Source organism: Rhinopithecus roxellana, unplaced genomic scaffold (genome assembly GCF_007565055.1).
Source record: "Rhinopithecus roxellana isolate Shanxi Qingling unplaced genomic scaffold, ASM756505v1 contig5391, whole genome shotgun sequence".
Taxonomy (NCBI): domain Eukaryota; kingdom Metazoa; phylum Chordata; class Mammalia; order Primates; family Cercopithecidae; genus Rhinopithecus; species Rhinopithecus roxellana.
This window is the reverse complement of record NW_022144017.1, coordinates 5,188-30,356: the sequence shown is the minus strand read 5'-3', so window position 1 is coordinate 30,356 and position 25,169 is coordinate 5,188. Positions and strand designations below refer to the sequence as shown.

At 41.7% G+C, this 25,169-nt stretch overlaps 1 protein-coding gene and 1 gene segment (V, D, J or C); both read right to left on the bottom strand.

Annotated features, from left to right (window-relative positions):
* Positions 1-3,634: 3,634 nt before the first annotated feature.
* Positions 3,635-8,204, bottom strand: LOC104664695. The segment is given in 3 exon segments: positions 3,635-3,753; positions 7,570-7,989; positions 8,087-8,204. Coding segments are annotated over 3 exon segments (585 nt in total).
* A 15,623-nt stretch (positions 8,205-23,827) lies between these two features.
* On the bottom strand, positions 23,828-24,702 carry LOC104677074. Its single transcript, XM_010382014.2, has 2 exons — positions 24,600-24,702; positions 23,828-24,516 (listed from the first exon to the last, which is right to left on the bottom strand). Exons 1-2 carry the CDS (start codon positions 24,664-24,666, stop codon positions 23,828-23,830), a joined length of 756 nt encoding a protein of 251 aa, XP_010380316.2. The 5' UTR covers positions 24,667-24,702.
* Between the last annotated feature and the right edge of the window lie 467 nt (positions 24,703-25,169).

The window sequence follows — 25,169 nt, the reverse complement described above, 5'->3', positions numbered from 1 at the left end:
GACATTGATCTCTTTTTTATTCACTCTTTTTATAGTTGCTACATACAATGAGTCATCGGACTATTTTTCTGATGCCTGACTGCTGATAACTGAAGGCTCATTCCTCAGTCATCTCCTATTTCTTCAACCAAAAAATGTGAATCTAGTTAAAAATCACGAGAAATTACTCATTCGATGCTATTTGGAGTTTCAAACCCCACAAACCCCTTTGTATGAATGAGAAACCTAAATCTGCCTGCACTGTCAAACCACAAAAGAACGTTAAATCCACTGAACTAGTCTTTGTTTTTTGCCCTATCAAGTCATTTTAGACATTCATGAGAGAACTGCACTACTCTTGGCAGATACCTCAAGAGATAATTAACCTTTTCATATTCACATGGGGGAAGTGTGAGGCACCAACAGATGTGACATCCACACTACATTTTAGCTGAGATTTCTTGGCCTTTGCATGGCATCAAGGACAACTAATGCTGTGAGCTTTGTGTCCCAGCTCCTGTCAACAGGACATACTTAATTCCCGAACCAATTCCAGGACAGAGATGGACATGCCTGGTATAATTTGATTAATCCCTATCATGTAATGAAATAATGAAATTATTGTGCTGTATACTAGTGTTTCCCTAAAAATAAAAGGAGAGCCAGGGTTCATTCATGTGTATATTCAGAAGGGCCTAATTTTTCATGTTATATATAAACGTAATATATAATGCATAATTATATATTACACATAATATATAATACTTATCTATATCATATATATTTATATAATTAATTAAACCTTTAATTCTGTTGAGAAATTAAAAAATTTTTCAGTTTGATGAGTGAAATCACCATGCCATTGTTCTGTGATTTTCTTTTTTTAATTTCTCATATATTTTATCCATGTCTGTCTAACTCATTTTCTACCAAATTATACGTTTGAATTTTTAATATTTTAATGAGGTGAAGTTAGCAAATAATAATCTTACCATAACGTGTCCATTTTGACAAATAATGACATAAACATTACCTTTATTAACACAGAAAGGATCAATTACCTTCAAAATTTCTTCATTTTTCTGTAATTCTTGTTTTTTACACCTTCCCTTCTCACATCACGTTTATAGTCAACAACTGATCTTCTTTATGTAAATTTAGATTAGTTTACATTTTATAGAATTTATAAAAGTGGGATCATATGTGTACTTTTGTTTGGCTTATTTTACTCATCATAAGTACATGCGAATTTACCCACGCTGTTGAGTATATCCAACAGTATGTGACTGCAACAGTGGGTATTGTTCCAATGAATGAATTTACCACAGTTTATTTACTGATTAAGCTGCTGATCAGTATTTGCATTGCTTTCAGTATCTGAGTATTATCAAGAAAGCTGCTACTCAGCTACTCAGCTTAGAGAAGTACACAGTTTAGAAACATGTTCTTATTGTTTCAACATGAACAGCAGCTAAACTAGAAAAGCTGCACTTTAAACCTGATGTCTTCAGTACATCAGGTCACTGAAATTAAAGAACTCTGTGTATGTCAGTTTGTGTGTGAGAGAGAAGCAGAGAGAAAAGGAGACAGAAAAGAACAGAGATCCTACATAATTGACCAACATTTATGAGGTGCTCAAGTAAAAACAGGAACTTAGTTTTAATGTAAAAGGTCTGCATAAGATGGAAAGGACAACTTGATGCACCTACATGTGGTTTTACATTTTTAGAAAGATCATTTTGTGATAAGACAAGCAATCATACACATTAGGATAAACACAGTGGCGGGCGTCCAGTGGTGAAATGCGATGGTGATGCAAAACCCCGTCTCCAGCACCTTTTCCCGCCTATTGCACCTGGCTTGATGTGTTCTGAGCGCCCCCTGGCGTCCTGAGTGCCCCTTGGTGATCTGAGCATCCCCTGATGTTCCTGAGCTCCCCTGCAGGGAGCTTTGTGTCTGACTCACAATGACTTTCCCTCACTTTGTCTTTTGTCTTAAAATCCATGGTTGTGTACTTCTTGCTCAGTTGGCTTCACTGTAAAAGAAACCTGTTTTTTGGACATGGAACTGGAGATAGTAACTGGATTCCTGAGGAGTGGGTTGGAATTCGTGCTCCCTCACGACCTGTCCACCTGATCCACTCCAGTCCCTTCCCTGGGGACTGGTGGATCCAGCTGCAGCAGGAATCACTGGTTGTGATGGAGAATTCAGAGACAGCACAGGTGAGGGAGTGGCTCTCTGTGAGGTCTTCACCAGGCCAACAGTGCACTGAGAAACATTGTTGGCATGCATGGATTCTAAACAACATGTTGAAATTCACAGAAATACGCATTTTGATGAGAATAATGAGCTCCCTTTGCCCAATTTGTGGGTATCCTAGAGCAAATAGTAGATTCTGAGGTTAGAATCAGACAAATATGTGGTCACATTCCCCTGCAAACTTTCAACCAAATGAAAAAGAGAAACTGCTGTTAGGAGAATGGGCATTGGATTATTACCTCTATCTATGATAATGGTGATTTTCAGAACAAGGCTGACCCGTGATAACCTAAAGGTGTCCTAATTCTGAATCCACAATTAGACCTGAGCAGCAATCACTGGCAGGGGAGGTCACCCCACACAGAGAAACAGCTGACTCAGTAAAGCTGCACAGAGGTGTCTCTGAGGGCCTTGAGTTGTACAGGAACAGTTCCTACTTCAGGTTCAGAGTGAGAACAATCTATCCTTTATCTGCAGAAGGCAAGGTTTAGTGTGTGAAAAAACAGAATTTTCCTACTTAATATCTCAGTGCTGACCCAGAGAATGAACCCACCCATCTCCTCAACATCAGCGAGTTCCACAGACCAGGCAGGCACCCAGCTACTGCTCTCTGACATTCAGCACCTGGTTTGTGCCAAAGACATCCATCCTGGAAACTCCTCCAGGATAGTGACTGTGGACAGTGAAGATACTGAGGTGTGGCTGCTGCTGGGCACATGGGGGACTCCCGGTGGTCAGCTGTGCTCAGGGAGGAACCAATGGCCCTGACGGACCTCGCATGGAACGCTGGGTAGTTAGGAAGCTCCATCAGCTTCCCACCCTTCTCCATCACTAGTTGTGAGATTGGCATCGGGGGCTGACAGTGTCTACAGCCTCACCTGGCCTCCTGTGCATTTTTCTGCCTTCATTAGTTAAAACTGCCTTTGTGATATGTGAGAATATTTCCTCCTATAATAGCAAACTTTTCTAACCCAGAAACTTCAGTAGTAGGAGCAGAACCACAAATAAACAGAGGATTCCAGGAGAACTGTTAGAGCTGGAGAAATCCACAGACCCTCCCCAAAAAAGCAGACCTTAACTTTCATCTTCACCTGAGCCTGGAACTGCCCCTGTCTTATTTGGGTGCTGAATGCCCTCTGCAGCCCAGCCTTCTTTTCTCCCTGCAGGAAATTTTGTGTCTGGGCTCACACTGATGTCCCATCACTTGGTACCTTTCACACAATAATACAGGGCCAAGTCCGACTCTCAGACTATTCATCTGCAGATACAGCGAGTTGTTGGCATTGTCTCTGGAGACGGTGAATCTGCCCTTCCCAGAGTCTGCTTAGTAAGTCTTTCTTCCATTGCACTTCACACCTATTACTCACTGCAGCCCCTTCCCTGGAGCCTGGTCTATTCAGCTGATCCAGTAACTACTGAAGGTGGATCCAGAGGCTGCACAGGAGAGTCTCAGGGCCCCCACAGGCTGTACCAAATCTCCCCCAGACTCCACCAGCAGCAACTCATACTGGACACCTGCAAACAAAGAGATACTGTGGTTAGAAGCTGCCACGCATATCCACTTTGTTTCATTCACATCCAGTCATACTCAGCATCTCTAGGTCTTCAAACATCACCTTTAAAAACAGCAACAAGGAAAGCCCAGCTTAGCCCAAACCCCACCGTGAGTCACTTGTATTCACTCCTGATCACCAAGTGGAAGCACCTGGGAATCAAACTGGCGCTCTTCTTTCTGAGCTACAGAACATGGGCTGGGCTGGTTTTCATCAGAAGAGAGAAGGCCCTCTTTGCTGGTCTCCTCCTCTATAGCAAGATATGGGGATGGACGCCTGAGGGGAGAGCAGGGCCCAGAGCAGATGTGAGACACCTGGAGGAGTTTAGAGGCAATGGCAGCATTTGGGACAATATAATTTTTTATTATGTGACTGCACCATTAAAATTACTAAGCAATTATTATTATTTTTACATATATGTATTATACAAATAGAAATATAACTGCATTAAGCAAACTTTAAGAGTTATAAAGAGATAAATAGGAAACAATAAGAAAATAGGAGCCTTCAACACCTTACTTTCAATAATGTATAGAACATCCAGAAAAAAAAAATCTTAAGAAGACAGTGGACTTGAACAACGCTATTAATCAAAGTAACCTAATAGAAATTTACAGATAATTTCAACCAACCGCAGCATAATATGCATACTTCCCAAGCACAGACTAAATATTCTCCATGATAGGTTATATGTTAGATGAAAAAATAAGTCTCAACATTTGAAAAAGTAATACCAACCATTCTCTGACTTTCTCAAAAATTGGTGTGGCACCCACCTTTCAAATGCTTTCTATAAGGCTACAATTACCATATTACCACTAACAGACAAGGGCAAAAGCAGAAAAATAAACTACAGACCAATATTTCTAATATACATAAATAAACCTACGGCCCAGTAATTACCACCTATATTCCACAAGACTTTAAAAGAATCATACACCATTCAACTCAAATTTACTTTTGAGATGCAGCGATAATTCAATGTCCTCGAATCGATAAATGTGGTATGCCAAATTAAGAGCATAAAATTAAAAAATCCCATTAACTTTTCACCAGACACAGGAAATTACATTTTTAAAATGCAAAGTTTCATGATTAAAACTTCAAACAAAGTAGTAACACAAGAAAATAACATGTAAATAATAAAAGTCTTATGAAAAGCCATCAATTACTTAATGGTGAAAGATTAAAATATTTTGTCCCAATATCTGTAATAAGGCAAGAATAAACTTGGAGTTATCTTACTTCTAAATTTCAAAGCTAATTACAAAAATTAAGCAACAAAAACAGGATGCTATTGGTATAGATACATATAGAGAGCTCAGAAATAAGTTGATATATTGATGGCAAACTAATTTTCAATGTGAAAAACAACAATATACAATGGCTAAATCATAGTCTCTTCCAAAGAGGATGTTAGAAAAAGTGGATTTACACATGCAAAGAATGAAGAATTTTAGGTTAGGATTAATATGAAAATGAGCTCTAAATGGGTTAAACTGTTAAATGTATGGCCTGCAATTGTAAAATTTTCTCTCCTGCAAAAAATTAGGAATGATTTTTCTAGATTTTATACTAAAAGCACAGACAACAAAAGCAGAATTGAACAAGTGGGACAGCATCAAAATAGAAAGATCCTGCAAAGCAAGGAAAAAATTCCAACTTATAGAATGGAAGAATATAGTTGCAAGCCACGCATCTGAAAAAGTGAGGATATCCAAAATATACATGTAAATTATAAAACTCATTAGCAAAATTATAAAAGCCTAATTGTAAAATGCTCAGTTTTACCCCTTAAAAGTTTTTAACAACATAGATCTCATGTTAAACGTTGTTCTCCATGGGCAATTACATGTTTTATGGTAAAACGGGCGAGGCTATACTTTGTAATTATTCAATCCAACACTAATCTAGGGGGTGTTGTAAATATCCTTTATAAATTTTATTAAAAGTGTCATCAGTTGCCTCTAGGTTAGGTAAATTGTCTTTGATAACCTGGGTGTGCCTGATTCCATCAGAGCAGAACTGGAGTAGGTGAAATTCCATGGTGATCCACACTTCTGCTCTGAGACTTCCAGCCTGCACTTACTGATGACTTATCTCATGGACATTGTACATCCCTAGCCATCCCCCTAAATTGTCATCTTCTACATCTCACAGAAAGGTGGCATGTCCATCTGTAGCTTGTCAAACCTGAAAAACAGAAAGAGTCAGGCCGGGCGCGGTGGCTCAAGCCTGTAATCCCAGCACTTTGGGAGGCCGAGACGGGCGGATCACGAGGTCAGGAGATCGAGACCATCCTGGCGAACATGGGTGAAACCCCGTCTCTACTAAAAAATACAAAAAAAAAAAAAAAAAAAAAAAAACTAGCCGGGCGAGGTGGCAGGCGCCTGTACTCCCAGCTACTCGGGAGGCTGAGGCAGGAGAATGGCGTGAACCCGGGAGGCGGAGCTTGCAGTGAGCTGAGATCCAGCCACAGCACTCCAGCCCGGGCGACAGAGCGAGACTCCGCCTCAAAAAAAAAAAAAAAAAAAAAAAAAAACAGAAAGAGTCTAAAATAAAATAATGTTTGAGGATGGCCATCACAATGGGAATATGCATGGTTACATTCAGGTAGGTAAAGGAAGACAAGGGTTTGAAAGAAAAATGAGAAGGGGTAGATAAGCAGTTTTGAAACAATTATTCTAGGCTGGAAGGATGAACAACAAGGGTGACATCAGTGTAGGTTGAACAGGCAGATGCTGGGCAGATGCACTTGGAGAAGTAACTGTTCCATGGTCGCAGTGGCCTTTGTGCAAGGTTGTGGTTTTACAGTCTATTTACGATAGTTCTTGTTATAAGGGATGAGTGTGAGAACCCTCCCTCATGGCCTGCTCCAGCTTCATTCATCAGGGTTTTAACACTAGTGGCTCCTTTTTTATTCTGACAACTTTGACACCCACTTTATACCACGGCTGCTGAAGAAGGTGACTCCATGGCAGTTTGCACAGCACAGGATCAATTCCGCATCCACATCTCATGTTGACCAAGCAAGCTTATCCCCTGCAGTTCCCACTAACCATATGCATTCCCAGGTGAGTCTACACAGAACACAGTGTAGGATCCTGAGCAATGGGAGTGAAGACAGTCTCATCAGTCTCTCCCACATAGCTGCAGGAGCCACAGCCGGAGACCCACCTGAGCTCCAGGAAAAGAGCTTGAGCCCTGGAATTTAGACCACAGAAACCACATTTTACTTTTCAGGGAGCAGGAAAAGCCAATGAAAAAGGAAGAACAACAACTAAAAAGCGGAAAAAAACAAACAAACAAACAAACATGAATTGCAGGCAAAACCAACACTAGATCAGTGCTGATTCTGATTTATACACTTTAGTGTCAGAAGAAGGATCAGACATAAAACCTGTGAGGTTCTACATGACACTGACCCTGGCCCAGCCTCTCTCTTGGTTGTAATCAGAATCCTAAAGACTGTTCTCATCAGGGAATCTTTCTGAAGTTCCTGTCCTGAGTCTGATTGGAGAAGACTCACCAGGAAGCCCTGAGCTTCCTCAGGACTCTGATTCTGGTGACCATGGTTGAGGACTTTTCATTTCTGTAAGCATCAATCTGCATTTTGTGCATATGAGAAGAGATTCTCATATTAAAATAATCATTTAAAAATATGTAGAGATGATATTTTGTAAGAACAGAACTCCAAACTTAGAGAGGTTCACTAGAGGAACTGTAAAAAGATGAAGTCCCACATCCTGACAGGAAATCAGCCTCCATCTGCACCTGCCTCTGGGGTTGACTCTGATCAGTGGGTCCTGAGCACCCCCTGCAACTGATTTCCCCTCAGCGTTCCTGCAGGGAGGTTTGTGTCTGGGCTCACACTGACTTCTCCTCACTGTGTCTTTCGCACAGTAATAGACAGCCGTGTCCTCAGCTCTCAGGCTGTCCATTTGAAGATACAGTGTGTTCCTGGCATTCTCTCTGGAGATGGTGAATCTGCCCTTCACGGAGTCTGCGTACCATGTGCTACCCCCACCACTATTAATAGCTGAGACCCACTCCAGCCCCTTCCCCGGAGCCTGGCGGGCCCAGTGCATGCCATAGCTACTGAAGGTGAATCCAGAGCCTACACAGGAGAGTCTCAGGGACCCCGCAGGCTGTACCAAGCCTCCCCCAGACTCCACCAGCTGCACCTCACACTGGACACCTGCAAACACAGAAACACCAAGGTCAGAAACCACCACACATAACCACTTTCACTCATGTCCCCTCACACTCAGTATCTCTACTTCTCCATGAATCACCTTTTAAAATAGCAACAAGGAAAACCCAGCTCAGCCCAAACTCCATGATGAGTCCTGTGTTTTCAGTGCTGATCACTGAATGGCAACACCTGGGAATCCCAGGCTGTGGCTCCTCTCCCAGAGCTGCAGGGTCAGGGCCGGGCTGCTTTTCATCAGCAGAGGGAGGGACCTATTTGCATGTCTCCTACTATATAGCAAGCTCTGGGGTGGGATGCCTGAGAAGAGGGCAGGGCCCAGGGCGGATGAGAGAGTCCTGGGGGATTTTGATGACAATGATTGTGTTTGGGAAAATGTGCTGTCTTGTGAAATTGTTCTGTGATAAACATTTAACAACTATCACATTTTTAATTATGTTTACCTATGTGGATAAATTATGTTATTTAGGAGTCAGTGGTTTCTTCATGTACAGATGTAAAAGTGAACCCACACATGGAGGGGCTATGTATGTGTCTAAGGGCTTACATCTGGCATGAGTGAGTCCTAGTATCTGGGCCTATGCTCCTCACAACTGGCCTCAATTGCTCTCTGAACCAACTCTAGGACAGAGCTAAATGTGCCTAGTGTGGTTTGCAGAATCTGCTTCCTGTCACGAGAACCTATGTGATTTTGCTGAATTTACCTAAATATATGGAGACAAGGTTCAGGCAGATAAATGTTTAGGTATCCCTGATATTTAACATATTTATTTATTCCTTCCTGTCATTCCTTTTTTTGTCTAAAATTTCAGTTGTTTACTTGTAATAAATTTTATAAGTTTTAATTGACAGATAATAAAATTCACATATTTAACCTGTACAATAGTAAATGTTAAAAAAAAGGTCTATTTTCAAGAAGGTGACAAGTCAGCTCCCCTCAGCATTCCTCTTGCTCTTTTATATATATTTTTTTCTTCCCTTCATCTACCATTCCTTTATAAAACTACTGATGTTTTCGTATTTCTTTAGACTACTTTTTATTTTCTAGAATTTGTAAGACTAAAATAATATAGTATATACCCTTATCTATTTGGTTTATTTTTTCTCAGTAGAAATACTGAGAATTAAACTTTTTATGTTATATGTGTTTATTTCTTATAAATGATGGGTAGCATTTCAGAAAACAAATGTAGCATAATTTGTTTTACTATTAAGTTGCTAATTGATACTTGCATTTTAAAATTTCTCTGTCTTACTAATAAGTCTGCTTGCTACTCAGCTTGGTAATGTACATACATGAAAAATTATATATAAATTATATAAATATATTTCTTTTTACAACAATAATAGGTTAAACAAGGGAATGTACAGTTTGGCAAGTTTTCTTTAGTATTTCAGAAATTGAAGTTATGAGAAAGAAAACAGGCCTGTAAACCAAAGAGTGAGACTAATCTCAATAGATTTAGGAAGTTCATTTTTCCAAGATTAAGGACATGCCAGTGACACTGTCTCAGGGAGTCCTGACAATATATGCCCAAGGTTGTGGGGCACAGCTTGGTTTTACACAATTTAGGGAGACATGGGACATTAATTAATATATGTAAGATGTACATTGGTTTGGTTTAGAAAGGCAGGACAACTTGAAGTGCAATGAGTGCTTCCAGATCATAGGTAAGTATGAGACAAATGCTTGCATTCTTTTGGATTTCTGATTAGCCTTTAACTGAACGCACAATTTGTAGGAATAGTCACATAGGCCTTAGTCTGGCTTCGCAAAACAATAGAGCAAAAGGAGCAATCAGGTACACATTTGACTTACATGAGCAGGGAGACAACTCCGTCCTTGATACAAAAGGATCTTCCTTGTGGTCAAATTTTGAAGGAGGTATAGTTTTAAAAATCGTAGTAACTATCATTTTACGGAAAGAATGGGGGGTGGGTTTGCCCCAAACAGTTTCCAGCTTGACTATTCCCTTTGGCTTAGTGATTTGGGAGTTTCAGAAATTTATTTTCCTTTCACAAACATGGAAATCTTGGGAGAAGCCAGTTCTTGTAGAAACAAAGCCATAGTGTTAGCTAAACTGAGACAGAAGCTGCCATATGAAATACAACCTATTACAAGATAAAGCTACAAACATGTATTGGATTGCTTAAATTCCAGTGTGGTTAACATGTTGTCGTGTGAAATTCTCAAGAACAACATACTGAAGGGCATTGATAAAGTGAATTAAATATGGCCTGAGAAGGACTCTGTACTTCTATGTTTGAGTCTTTGTGGACAAACTGTAACCTGCCTGAATAGGGAGACAACATTGAAAACCTGACGTAGGAGCATGTACCTGTAACAATAGCTGAGTCTTGGCCAATTCCAGCAGCCACAGCTCAACCACTCATACACTCTCGAGTGTGCAAACTGTGTTTAAATAAGGCAAATTCCAACTTGTAGCCAATCCAGCTATTTCTATACCTCACTTCTAATTTCTGTACATCATTTTTTAAACCTATAAATCTTCTTCCACCACATGGCTGAACTAAAGTCTCTTTGAATCTGCTGTCATTCTGGGGCTGCCTGATTCATGAATCATCCATTGCTCAATTAAACTCCTTTAAATTTAATTCAGCGGAAGGTTTTGTTTGATCAGCATTCCTATCCTGTTGAATCCCTTTGCCCTAGAATGGGGACAGTCAGAAAAATCTTCCTTTCCCAAAGTGTCTAAGAGAGAGGGAGAGCCCATACTTCTGAAATGCATTCAGACCCACCTCCCTCATCAGCATTACAGAACTGAGGAATTACCTACCCTGCAGGGGCCAGCCACTGAAACCATTATTCCAGAGGCACTGGTGGAGCCCTAGAGGAAATAAGATAAAAACCGAGATTCTCACCAAAGTTCCATAGAGATACACCTCCAGCTGTCATGGGATCAGATTCTTAATCTGCAGGGCATGGCAGCAGATCTAGAAGGTGATGTTAACAGTGGATGTTGGAGCTGTGGGAGGGAACAACTGGGAAAAACAGGAGAAAATATACATGTTTAACTCAGTAGACTTCAAGTTGTTTACATGTTAATTGGAATATTTCATAGCTAAAGACCTGATCTAGCATGAGAAATAACAGAGAGATAATGCATGGAGAAATCAACAGTGGGAAGCTGAGGTTCAAGTTCTAATGTTTGTTTACTGATATTTGTCCCCTGGCATGTCCAGAACTTCGTGAGCGAAGAACTCCTCTAATAGAGAAACAAACTCTCACAGGACATGGTCCTCAAAATGATCTTCAAATGGCACATTAACAACCTCAACCTTTTTGGGTTTTGCCTTCTGCAGGTTGAACTCCTGGCATGAGTGTGTCTCTCAATGCTTGCACACATTGAACTGATAAAAATATTTTTGTTCTACATCTTCCAACTATTAAGATATCTGAAAACTCTAAAATTTTCTCCTTTCAAATTTGGTTCTCATTGACTCATTGGGTTAGGTAAATGCTCCAGGTATGATAGGATATGGAAAGACACATTGGTAGTTTTTGCTAAGTTATTTATGTTTTATTTTATTTTTATTTTTAAAAATAAAGATGAAGCCTCACTATGTTTCACAGGCTGATCTCACACTCCTGAGTTCACGAAATCTTCCCACCGCAGCCTCTCAAATTTCTTGGATTATAGGTGTAAGCCACTGTGCCTGGACATTGATTACTTACTTTAACTTTTTTAATTGCATTTTTGTTTTGAAATAAGTGTAATTCAGGTGCTGGAAAAATTTTTTCCTCAGAGTCCTCTGCAGCAGCTCCAGGACTGAAATCTGCATTGAGTGGGCTCTGGGCCTGCCCTGCAGCTCTGCCCTCACCCTGCTGGGGACGATGCTGTTTGGGCTCACAGAGCATAGTCTCCCAATGTCACTCTCCCAGAATGAAGGGGCTGTCCCCTGTTCACAATGCTCTTTCAGCAGCATCTAGTACTTTTGAAATTGTCTCTTGAAGCAGACATTTGGCATCACTATACCCTGTAAACTGTAGGGAGAGCCCAACACGGATTTTACAAAACCACCCAAGAGTCTCTTCCCTGGGACTATCAGAAGCAGTGACACAGTCAAGATCCATGGTGAGTCCAGAAACTGATAGAATTCGGAGGATCCTCTTATTTCTTTTAGAATTCTCTATTCAAATGTCACACCAAATAGTATCTCCACAGAGAGAACTACATGGCTCAAAGCCCACAAAAATTAAAACATACACGTACACACACACACACAAACACACACACACACATTGGTATGGCTGATTTTTACAGTAATTGGCTCCTAATTTGGGATCTTTCCTAGTGTAAACCAAAGGTTTCTGAGACAGATCTCAATCAAATTAAAATTAATTTTGCCAAAGTTAGGGCATGCCTGGAATTAAGATAAAAGTAATCACAGAAACTGTGTGGTCTGTGCCATTCCCCAAAGACAATTTTTAGGGCTTTCAATACATAAAAGGGAAAAGTTGGCTAGAGGGGAAAGAGGGATGGTATGAAAATTTACATGTTGTAATGAGAAAGAGGTGCATAGAGAACTAGACAATCATGTCAGCATTTTACATAAAATAACATGAACAAAGAGATATCTGCACAGATGTCTGTGAAGATATTTAACTTTTTGTCCGTGGCTATTGTCTTAGGAATGAAAGGAAAATCAGTTTCTTGCATGGATCATCCTTTAGGTTTTTTTCCCCCTCGTGTCACAATGAATTGAGATCACAAGTTTTACTTTCCTTTCATATTTTCCCCACATTTTCCTTTTCAAAATCTTTCAGAGGAAGCATTTTACAACCAGATGAGTTTCTGGTCTCCTGTTTTATCTTTCATGGGTAGGACGGATTATTCCTAGATAAACAGGTCCCATGTTGTTAGTATAGCTCATTGTTACCTACCTTGCAAATGTTGGGAAGTTTCACATCCCATTAATAAGAAAATAGTGGGAGAAAAAGAAAAGTAGAACACAGAAAACCAAGGAGGAAATAACAAACAATAATAAAGGGAAACAATCCTGGAAACTGATACAGGCCTTGTAACTCTGAAGGCTGTACATGAGTAGGGTAAACCACAAATGTCTGAGACAGGTCTCAGTCAATTTAGGAAGTTTATTAATATGGTTTGTCTGTGTCCCCATCCAAATCTCATCTTGAATTGTAGTCCCACAATTTCTGTGTGTCATTGGAAGGACCAAATGAGAGGTAATTAAATCACAGGGGCAGGTCTTTCCCATGCTGTTCTCATGATATTGAATAAGTCTCATTAGATATCCTGGTTTTATAAAGGGGAGTTCCCCCGCACAAGCTCTCTCTTGTCTGCCACCATGTAAGATGTCCCTTGCTTTTCTGACATGATTGTGAAATGTCCCCAGCCATGTGGAATGGTGAGTCAATTAAATCTCTTTTCTTTATAAATTACCCAGTCTTAGTTATGCTTTTATTAGCAGCAGCACAACAGACTAATACAGTTATTTTGCCAAAGTTTAGAACCTGCCCAAGACCAGCCTCAGGAAGTCCTGAGACACGTGCCCAAGGTGATTGAAGTACAGCTTGTTTTGTACATTTTAGAGAGACATGAGACACAAATCAATATATGCATAATGTACATTGGTTTTTTCCTGTAAGGCAGGACAAATCAAAATGGGGGCTTGCAGGTTAGAAGTAGATAAGAGACAATAGGTTGAATTATTTTGAGTCATTTATTAGCCTTCCACTGAATACACAATTTAGTTTGACTCAGTGAATCTTCATTTTTACATAAATGATAGTGAAGAGGAAGCAATCAGATATGTATTTGTCTCAGGTGAGCCTCAGAGGAATGACTTTGAATAGAACGGGAGGCAGGTTTGCCCAAAGGACTTTCCAGTACAGCAGCCTCATTGTCTGGAACATCACTCAAGGTTCTTCATCTTGTGGCCACGAAAATCAAAGACGTAGATACACAAAGGGTGAGGTTAGAGCAGAAGTTTAATAAGTAAAAGAAAAAAAAAGTTCTCTGTCACACAGAGGGGTCCCAAATGGGTTGCCATGCTACAGTAAAATGTAAGGATTTATTAAATGTGCTAGTGGAGAGAGGGTATCTTATCAACGTAGGGTGCAAAAACAATACCAGGTGTGCCATCTGCATAGGACGAAATCTCTGGCAGCCCCACTTCATGCTTTTGTTTTGCAGGTGGGCACTTATCTTGGTCTCCTCCATGCTCCTTGTCTCCTTTCACCATGAACGTGTTAAAAAGGGGAGGAGGGGTTTCGTTGTCTGGTCCCAAGTACCTCCTGGCAGTTACAGACATCCCAAACCCAATGCAAGGTTCCAGCTTTCTTATCTTGGTGTGCCCCCCAGAAAAGGAAAAGAATGTGGTCCTTAAGGCCCACTGTTTTCACTGGGACCCATCCTATGTTTGTGAAGTTTGGTGATTACACCCGGAAATACCTTCTCTGTGGCAGAGTTGCTTATCTGTGTTTCACAGCCCATCTTTCAGGCTGCTCTTTGTTAGAAGTGATTTCTTTGAACTGTGTGTGATTAGAAAGGAAGTAATTTCTGAGCTGATTTTCGTTAGAAGAATAGTTTTTTCCAGAGACTCTTTATTCCTAACTATCTACCTAAATAATTTATTTCTATCTACTGTAACACTAGCTTGACTCTTCTCTTTAGCTTAGTGATTTTGGGAGCTCAAGATTAATTTTCCTTTCACAATAGGCAGGTATAAAAGGAGTTTGTGTATATAATTAAGTTGCTTGTATTAGTCAAGTTTCACGCTGCTATAAGGACATACCTGAGGCTGGATAATTTATAAAAGAAAAAGGTTTGACTCACAGTTCTGCATGGCTGGGGAGGACACAAGAAACTTACAATCGGGGGGGTGGAGCAAGATGGCCAAATAGGAACAGCTCCAGTCTCCAGCTCCCAGTGCAAGCGACACAGAAGACAGGTGATTTCTGCATTTTCAACTGAGGTACTGGGTACATCTCACTAGGGAGTGCCAGACAATCGGTGCTGGTCAGCTGCTGCAGCCCGACCAGTGAGAGCTGAAGCAGGGTGAGGCATCACCTCACCTGGGAAGTGCCAGGGGGAAGGGAATCCCTTTTCCTAGCCAGGGGAACTGAGACACAAAACACCTGGAAAATAGGGTAACTCCCACCCCAATACTGTGCTTTACCAAGGGTCTTAGCAAACGGGCACACCAGGAGATTATATCCCACACCTGGCCGGGAGGGTCCCACGCCCACGGAGCCTCCCTCACTGCTAACACAGCAGTCTGCGGCGATCTAACGGCAAGACAGCAGCAAGGCTGGGGGAGGGGCGCCCACCACTGCTGAGGCTTAAGTAGGTAAACAAAGCTGCTGGGAAGCTCGAACTGGGTGGAGCTCACAGCAGCTCAAGGAGGCCTGCCTGTCTCTGTAGACTCCACCTCTGGGGACAGGACACAGCTAAACAACAACAACAACAACAACAACAACAACAAACGCAGCAGAAACCTCTGCAGATGCAAACGACTCTGTCTGATAGCTTTGAAGAGAGCAGTGTATCTCCCAACATGGAGGTTGAGATCTGAGAACGGACAGACTGCCTGCTCAAGTGGGTTCCTGACCCCTGAGTAGCCTAACTGGGAGACATCCCCTACTAGGGGCAGTCCGACACCCCACACCTCACACAGTGGAGTACACCCCTGAGAGGAAGCTTCCAAAGCAAGAATCAGACAGGTACACTCGCTGTTCAGCAATATTCTATTTTCTGAAGCCTCTGCTGCTGACACCCAGGCAAACAGGGTCTGGAGTGGACCTCAAGCAATCTCCAACAGACCTACAGCTGAGGCTAACAAACAGGAAGGACACCCACACCAAAACCCCATCAGTACGTCACCATCATCAAAGACCAGAGGCAGATAAAACCACAAAAATGGGGAAAAAGCAGGGCAGAAAAGCTGGAAATTCAAGAAATAAGAGCTCATCTCCCCCTCCAAAGGAACGCAGCTCATTGCCAGCAGCAGATCAAAGCTAGACGGAGAATGACTTTGACGAGATGAGAGAAGAAGACTTCAGTCCATCAAACTTCTCAGAGCTAAAGGAGGAATTACGTACCAAGCACAAAGAAACTAAAAATCTTGAAAAAAGAGTGGAAGAATTGATAACTAGAATAATTAATGCAGAGAAGGCCATAAATGAAATGACAGAGATGAAAACCATGACATGAGAAATAAGTGACAAATGCACAAGCTTCAGTAACCGACTCGATCAACTGGAAGAAAGAGTATCAGCGATTGAGGATCAAATGAATGAAATGAAGCGAGAAGAGAAACCTAAAGAAAAAAGAAGAAAAAGAAATGAACAAAGCCTGCAAGAAGTATGGGATTGTGTAAAAAGACCAAATCTATGTCTGATTGGGGTGCCTGAAAGTGAGGGGGAAAATGGAACCAAGTTAGAAAACACTTTTCAGGATATCATCCAGGAGAACTTCCCCAACCTAATAGGGCAGGCCAACATTCAAATTCAGGAAATGCAGAGAACGCCACAAAGATACTCCTCGAGAAGAGCAACTCCAAGACACATAATTGCCAGATTCACCAAAGTTGAAATGAAGGAAAAAATCTTAAGTGCAGCCAGAGAGAAAGGTCGGGTTACCCACAAAGGGAAGCCCATCAGACTAACAGCAGATCTCTCGGCAGAAACTCTACAAGCCAGAAGAGAGTGGGGGCCAATATTCAACATTCTTAAAGAAAAGAATTTTAAACCCAGAATTTCATATCCAGCCAAACTAAGTTTCAGAAGTGAAGGAGAATTAAAATCCTTTACAGATAAGCAAATGCTTAGAGATTTTGTCGCCACCAGGCCTGCCTTACAAGAGACCCTGAAGGAAGCACTAAATATGGAAAGGAACAACCGGTACCAGCCATTGCAAAAACATGCCAAAATGTAAAGTCCATCGAGGCTAGGAAGAAACTGCATCAACTAACGAGCAAAATAACCAGTTAATATCATAATGGCAGGATCAAGTTCACACATAACAATATTAACCTTAAATGTAAATGGACTAAATGGTCCAATTAAAAGACACAGACTGGCAAACTGGATAAAGAGTCAAGACCCATCAGTCTGCTGTATTCAGGAGACCCATCTCACATGCAGAGACATACATAGGTTCAAAATAAAGGGATGGAGGAAGATCTACCAAGCAAATGGAGAACAAAAAAAAGCAGGGGTTGCAATAATAGTCTCTGATAAAACAGACTTTAAACCATCAAAGATCAAAAGAGACAAAGAAGGCCATTACATAATGGTAAAGGGATCAATTCAACAGGAAGAGCTAACTATCCTAAATATATATGCACCCAATACAGGAGCACCCAGATTCATAAAGCAAGTCCTTAGAGACTCACAAAGGGACTTAGACTCCCATACAATAATAATGGGAGACTTCAACACTCCACTGTCAACATTAGACAGGTCAACGAGACAGAAAGTTAACAAGGATATCCAGGAATTGAACTCATCTCTACAGCAAGCAGACCTAGTAGACATCTACAGAACTCTCCACTCCAAATCGACAGAATATACATTCTTCTCAGCACCACATCACACTTATTCCAAAATTGACCACATATTTGGAAGTAAAGCACTCCTCAGCAAATGTACAAGAACAGAAATTATAACAAACTGTCTATCAGACCACAGTGCAATCAAACTAGAACTCAGGACTAAGAAACTCAATCAAAACCGCTCAACTACGTGGAAACTGAATAACCTGCTCCTGAATGACTACTGGGTTCATAACGAAATAAAGGCAGTAATAAAGATGTTCTTTGAAACCAATGAGAACAAAGATAAGGACACATTTAAAGCAGTGTGTAGAGGGAAATTTATAGCACTAAATGCCCACAAGAGAAAGCTGGAAAGATCTAAAATTGATACTCTAACATCACAATTAAAAGAACTAGAGAGGCAAGAGCAAACACATTCAAAAGCTAGCAGAAGGCAAGAAATAACTAAGATCAGAGCAGAACTGAAGGAGATAGAGATACAAAAAACCCTCCAAAAAATCAATGAATCCAGGAGTTGGTTTTTTGAAAAGATCAACAAAATTGATAGACCGCTAGCAAGACTAATAAAGAAGAAAAGAGAGAAGAATCAAATAGACGCAATAAAAAATGATAAAGGGGATATCACCACCGATCCCACAGAAATACAAATTACCATCAGAGAATACTATAAACACCTCTACACAAATCAACTAGAAAATCTAGAAGAAATGGATAATTTCCTGGACACTTACACCCTCCCAAGACTAAACCAGGAAGAAGCTGAATCCCTGAATAGACCAATAGCAGGCTCTGAAATTGAGGCAAGAATTAATAGCCTACCAACCAAAAAAAGTCCAGGACCAGATGGATTCACAGCTGAATTCTACAAGAGGTACAAGGAGGAGCTGGTACCATTCCTTCTGAAACTATTCCAATCAATAGAAAAAGAGGGAATCCTCCCTAACTCATTTTATGAGGCCAACATCATCCTGATACCAAAGCCTGGCAGAGACACAACAAAAAGAATTTTAGATCAATATCCCTGATGAACATTGATGCAAAAATCCTCAATAAAATACTGGCAAACCGGATCCAGCAGCACATCAAAAAGCTTATCCACCATGATCAAGTGGGCTTCATCCCTGGGATGCAAGGCTGGTTCAACATACGCAAATCAATAAATGTAATCCAGCATATGAACAGAACCAAAGACAAAAACCACATGATTATCTCAATAGATGCAGAAAAGGCCTTTGACAAAATTCAACAGCCCTTCATGCTAAAAACGCTCAATAAATTCGGTATTGATGGAACGTATCTCAAAATAATAAGAGCTATTTATGACAAACCCACAGCCAATATCATACTGAATGGGCAAAAACTGAAAAAATTCCCTTTGAAAACTGGCAGAAGACAGGGATGCCCTTTCTCACCACTCCTATTCAACATAGTGTTGGAAGTTCTGGCTAGGGCAATCAGGCAAGAGAAAGAAATAAAGCGTATTCAATTAGGAAAAGAAGAAGTCAAACTGTCCCTGTTTGCAGTTGACACGATTGTATATTTAGAAAACCCCATTGTCTCAGCCCAAAATCTCCTTAAGCTGATAAGCAACTTCAGCAAAGTCTCAGGATACAAAATTAATGTGCAAAAATCACAAGCATTCTTATACACCAGTAACAGTCAAACAGAGAGCCAAATCAGGAATGAACTTCCATTGACAATTGCTTCAAAGAGAATAAAATACCTAGGAATCCAACTTACAAGGGATGTAAAGGACCTCTTTAAGGAGAACTACAAACCACTGCTCAGTGAAATAAAAGAGGACACAAACAAATGGAAGAACATACCATGCTCATGGATAGGAAGAATCAATATCGTGAAAATGGCCATACCGCCCAAGGTAATTTATAGATTCAATGCCATCCCCATCAAGCTACCAATGAGTTTCTTCACAGAATTGGAAAAAACTGCTTTAAAGTTCATATGGAACCAAAAAAGAGCCCGCATTGCCAAGACAATCCTAAGTCAAAAGAACAAAGCTGGAGGCATCACGCTACCTGACTTCAAACTATACTACAAGGCTACAGTAACCAAAACAGCATGGTACTGGTACCAAAACTGAGATGTAGACCAATGGAGCAGAACAGAGCCCTCAGAAATAATACCACACATCTACAGCCATCTGATCTTTGACAAACCTGAGAAAAACAAGAAATGGGGAAAGGATTCCCTATTTAATAAATGGTGCTGGGAAAATTGGCTAGCCATAAGTACAAAGCTGAAACTCGATCCTTTCCTTACTCCTTATACGAAAATTAATTCAAGATGGATTAGAGACTTAAATGTTAGACCTAAAACCATAAAAACCCTAGAAGAAAACCTAGGTAATACCATTCAGGACATAGGCATGAGCAAGGACTTCATGTCTAAAACACCAAAAGCAACAGCAACAAAAGCCAAAATTGACAAATGGGATCTAATTAAACTAAAGAGCTTCTGCACAGCAAAAGAAGCTACCATCAGAGTGAACAGGCAACCTACAGAATGGGAGAAAATTTTTGCAATCTACTCATCTGACAAAGGACTAATATCCAGAACCTACAAAGATCCCAAACAAATTTACAAGAAAAAAAAACAAACAACTCCATTGAAAAGTGGGCAAAGGATATGAACAGACACTTCTCGAAAGAAGACATTCATACAGCCAACAGACACATGAAAAAAATGCTCATCATCACCGCCTTCAGAGAAATGCAAATCAAAACCACAATGAGATACCATCTCACACCAGTTAGAATGGCAATCATTAAAAAATCAGGAAACAACAGGTACTGGAGAGGATGTGGAGAAACAGGAACACTTTTACACTGTTGGTGGGACTGTAAACTAGTTCAACTATTGTGGAAGACAGTGTGGCAACTCCTCAAGGATCTAGAACTAGAAATACCATTTGACCCAGCCATCCCATTACTGGGATATACCCAAAGGATTATAAATCATGCTGCTATAAAGACACATGCACATTTATGTTTATTGCAGCACTATTCACAATAGCAAAGACTTGGAATCAACCCAAATGTCCATCAGTGGCAGACTGGATTAAGAAAATGTGGCACATATACACCATGGAGTACTATGCAGCCATAAAAAGGGATGAGTTTGTGTCCTTTGTAGGGACATGGATGCAGCTGGAAACCATCATTCTCAGCAAACTATCACAAGAACAGAAAACCAAACACCGCATGTTCTCACTCATAGGTGGGAATTGAACAATGAGATCACTTGGACACAGGAAGAGGAACATCACACACCGGGGCCTATTGTGGGGAGGGAGGAGTGGGGAGGGATAGCATTAGGAGATATAACTAATGTAAATGACGAGTTAATGGGTGCAGCACACCAACATGGCACATGTATACATATGTAACAAACCTGCACATTGTGCACATGTACCCTAGAACTTAAAGTATAATAATAATAATAATAATCAAGAAACAGAAAAAAGTGGTCCAAATTATTTAACAAAAAAGCACTAGGAACTGACACAAATTTAAAGGAGACATATTGATTACCTACTAGAAAATTCAATGTAAACCTTATAAATATGTTCATTGAGCTAGGAGAAGAATGCACAAACAACATGAGAATATTAACAGAGACAAAAAAGGGAGAGAGATGAGATACAGTGATTTGTGGCTTACCAGTAGGGATACATTGGCCACGTGCAGTGGCTCACACCTGTACTCCCAGCACTTTGGGAGGCCAAATTGGGTGGATCACCTAGGTCAGGAGTTAAAGACCAGCCTGGGCAACATGGTGAAACCTCTTCTCTACTAAAAATAGAAAAGAAAAGTTAGCTGGGCATGGTGGTGCATGCTTGTAATCCCAACTACTCGGAAGGCTGAGGCAGGAGAATCGCTTGAGCTTGGGCAGCGGAGGTTGCAGTGAGCCAAGATTGCGCCACTGCACTCCAGCCTGGGTGACGGAGTGAAACTCAAAAAAAATAAAAATAAAAAACAGTAAGGATACATCTGAGCAATGTGTCCTTAGGCACTTTTGTCAGTGTGCAAGGATCATAGAGCGTGCTTACACAAACCTACATGAAATACCCTGCTACGCCCAGGCTGTGTGGGAAAGCATAGTGCTCCTAGATAACACATCTGTACGTCATGTAAGTGTAGTGAATACTGTGGGCAGTTGAATCACCATAGTAGATGTTTATACAGATGAACATATCTAAGCATGGAAAAAATGCAGTGAAATACAGTATTATAATCTAATGAGACCTTTGTCTTGTATGTGGCCTGTTGTTCACCAAAATATCATGATGTGCACGATTCTATTCAAGTTGCTGAAAATAAAAACAAAGCCAAAAAACTTCCAAATAAATGTGTTACACTGGTTAAAGCTTTTCTTCAGTAATGCAGGATGTTTGAGAAGTTTCCCAAAAAAGCAAAAAGTGGACAAGTTCATCACCACTAGACCTGCCTTAGAGGAATGCCATGTGTCTCTGGTAGGTCCCCCGAGTAATGAAGTCGCTGCATGTGCTCCACTCTGGCATCTGTCTTTTGATAGATTTGTGTAGATTTATTTTCATTTATCCTATGTTATTTCCTTCTGTAAATTCCATCACCCTTCCCTTCATAATTCTGTCTACTGAAGCAACTCATATTTAGCTGAACATGCTGGGGTCATTGGAATAAATTTCTATTTTTCCTCCACCAAATCTAATGAGCTGTCTCCAGGGGCATCCATCTCCATTTTCTTTTCTGCCATTCCCATGGAATAATTTCCTTGTTCCTACATGAGTCCAGCCCTCATCTTCACATACATGAGCTATCCAACCATCACACACCCAGGAACAGCTTCAGGAAATGTAAGCTGCCAGCTGCCCCATCAGCCTCCACCTGCACACTGATCATTCCTTCAGCTTTCACTCACGCTGGAGGATTTTCCACCCAAAAGGGCCTCTCACACCCACTCCCAGTACAGTTCTGGGGCCCTGTGTACCTCCCAGATACAGGCACATATCCATGCCCTTTGTTGTTAATTTTGTTTCATTTATTTAAAATTCATTGGGGAATCACTGATGATGGGAGTGACCAGCCTGTCCATTCCATTTTCTGTCCACCGCCTGATGGAGCCACCTGTGCGGTTGACCACCCTAGTGTGCTGTGCTGACGGGGCCATCTGGACATACACAAACATCAGGTGTGTGAGTTATTAGAGAAGGCCGGGGTCAAGAGGTGTCTGTGCCCCACAGGACACAGGTCTGTCCTGCAGTAGAGCCTGCATGACCTGGAATCATACGTGTGCATGACCCGTGGTCTCAGCAGATCAGCTGAGGTCAGCTTCAGGCAATTCCTGTGTGGCCTGTCCTGGGTGCCCACAGAGGACAGATGCATGACAAGGATGTAAGGGAATGATGTGGGTTAGGGGAACTGATGTTCAACTTTTATTGAGGCTCTACTCTGCACCTGGACCTCATGGAAGACTACAAAGAAGAGAAAAAGAGTCCAGCCCCCAATAGCTCCGGGTTTAGGGTCAGCTTTAGTGGGATTTTAGAGAGTAGAAGACACAGGGATGATGCCGGAGTAGTTTTCTGTGGGATACTTTGGGGGAAGCAGAAGGTGGGCAGGAATCAGGACTCCATCTGGCTGGTTCTCATTATCTACATGGATTCCCATAGTGGAAAGTGAGAGAAACGACCTGGAACACAGGCCCCAGGGCTGATATCAGAGACACCTGCTAAGTAAATGACTCAGCAGAAATGTGGTGGGGTTTTCTTCTTGGATCTATTTTTCTTTATAAAAATAATTTGAGAGATGTGTCCAGCCTTGGTGGGGTGCTTCTCCCTCCAGGAGATGGAGCTAACACAATTGTATCTGTGAATCTGCTTGGCTCTCTATCAGAAGATACCACAGACTAGGTTGTTTCAAATAACAAATATTAATTTTCTTATTACTCTGGAGTGTTGAAGTCCAAGACCTAGGTGCAGAAAGGGTTATATTTTTGAGAGGCCTTATCCAGGCTTGCAAAGGGCCACCTTCTCATGCAGTGCGTCCTCACATGGCCTCTCCTCTGTGTGCATGTGGAGAGAGAGGTCTCTGATGTCATCCACTTCTCATAAGGACAAGAGTCCTACTGGATTAGGGTCCCACATTTATGGCCACGGTTAACTTATTTGCCCTTTTAAAATCTCTCTCTCCAAATACAGAGCCACTGGGATTGGGGTTTCAGCATATGAATTTACGAGCAGGACACGACTCAGTCGATGACACCAATCAAGGGATAGTGAGAAGCCTTAGAATATTTTGCTTGTCAAGAAGGTAAAATGGGCCTTGCGGGAATTTGTTGAAAAAAAGGCGCCAGTGACTGTTAAAAGCTCAATGGTAAACAGGGAAATTTCTCCCTCCTTTCTTGCCTGCAGCGAGGATGTGAGGAAGTAGAACCACAGATAATAAAGAAAGAGGAGCCCTGAGGACAGCTGAGGTGTTGGCGAGGAGGGAGAGCACTGAGCAGATGGGGAAGCCCCGCCCTCCCTGCACCTGCTCCTGACCCGGCCTCCTGCTCTGTGGTCCCCGCGCGCCCCCTGCTGGTCCTGAGCGGCACCTGCGCCCGCCCCCTCCGCCTCCCTGCAGGGAGGTTTGTGTCTGGGCTCACACTCACCTCCCCTCACTGTGTATCTCGTACAGTAATACACGGCCGTGTCCGCGGCGGTCACAGAGCTCAGCTTCAGGGAGAACTGGTTCTTGGACGTGTCTTTTGAAATGGTGACTCGACTCTTGAGGGAGGGGTTGTAGTTGGTGCTCGCACTATTACCATAGATATGCCCAATCCACTCCAGCCCCTTCCCTGGGGGCTGGCGGATCCAGCTCCAGTAGTTGTAACTGCTGATGGAGCCACCAGAGACAGCGCAGGTGAGGGACAGGGTCTCCGAAGGCTTCACCAGTCCTGGGCCCGACTCCTGCAGCTGCACCTGGGACAGGACCCCTGTGAACAGAGAGACCCACAGTGAGCCCTGGGATCAGAGACAGCCTCCCATATCGTCATATCTGCATCCCCGAGACACTCACATCTGGGAGCTGCCACCAGGAGGAGGAAGAACCACAGGTGCTTCATGTTCTTGCACAGGATGTCCATGACTCTCAGAGAGCATTTCCCATGTGAGCTGGACCCTGAATTTAAGGAAATGTGTGGTGGTTGCCTGTGGGTGCCTAAGTGAGGATTTGCATGTGGGTGGTGCCTTTGTATAAAGACGTGAAAAGGGATGAGGGAGGCCCCAGGCTTTTAGGCTCACCCTGGGATGAGGATGCTAGTTTTGCCCTTTGAGAACTCAGTTCTCTTCCTGGGACCTCAACTTGCCATGTCCTGGCTCCTCTTTTCCCAGGTGAGGAAGTAGATTGGAACAGCAGTTTCACGTAACGATCATGTGAGTTCAGACACACCAGGATTCACTTAATGTAATTTATAGTTCAGGACATCCATCATGTTTACAGGGAATCTATCTGTTCTAGGGAGTGGGGCATTTTTTTTTATTTTTAAATTAAATAAAATTTATTTTTTTAGATGAACTTTCACTCCTTTGGCCAGGCTGGAGTGCAGTGGCCCAATATTGGCTCACCACAACCTCCGCCTCCTGGGTT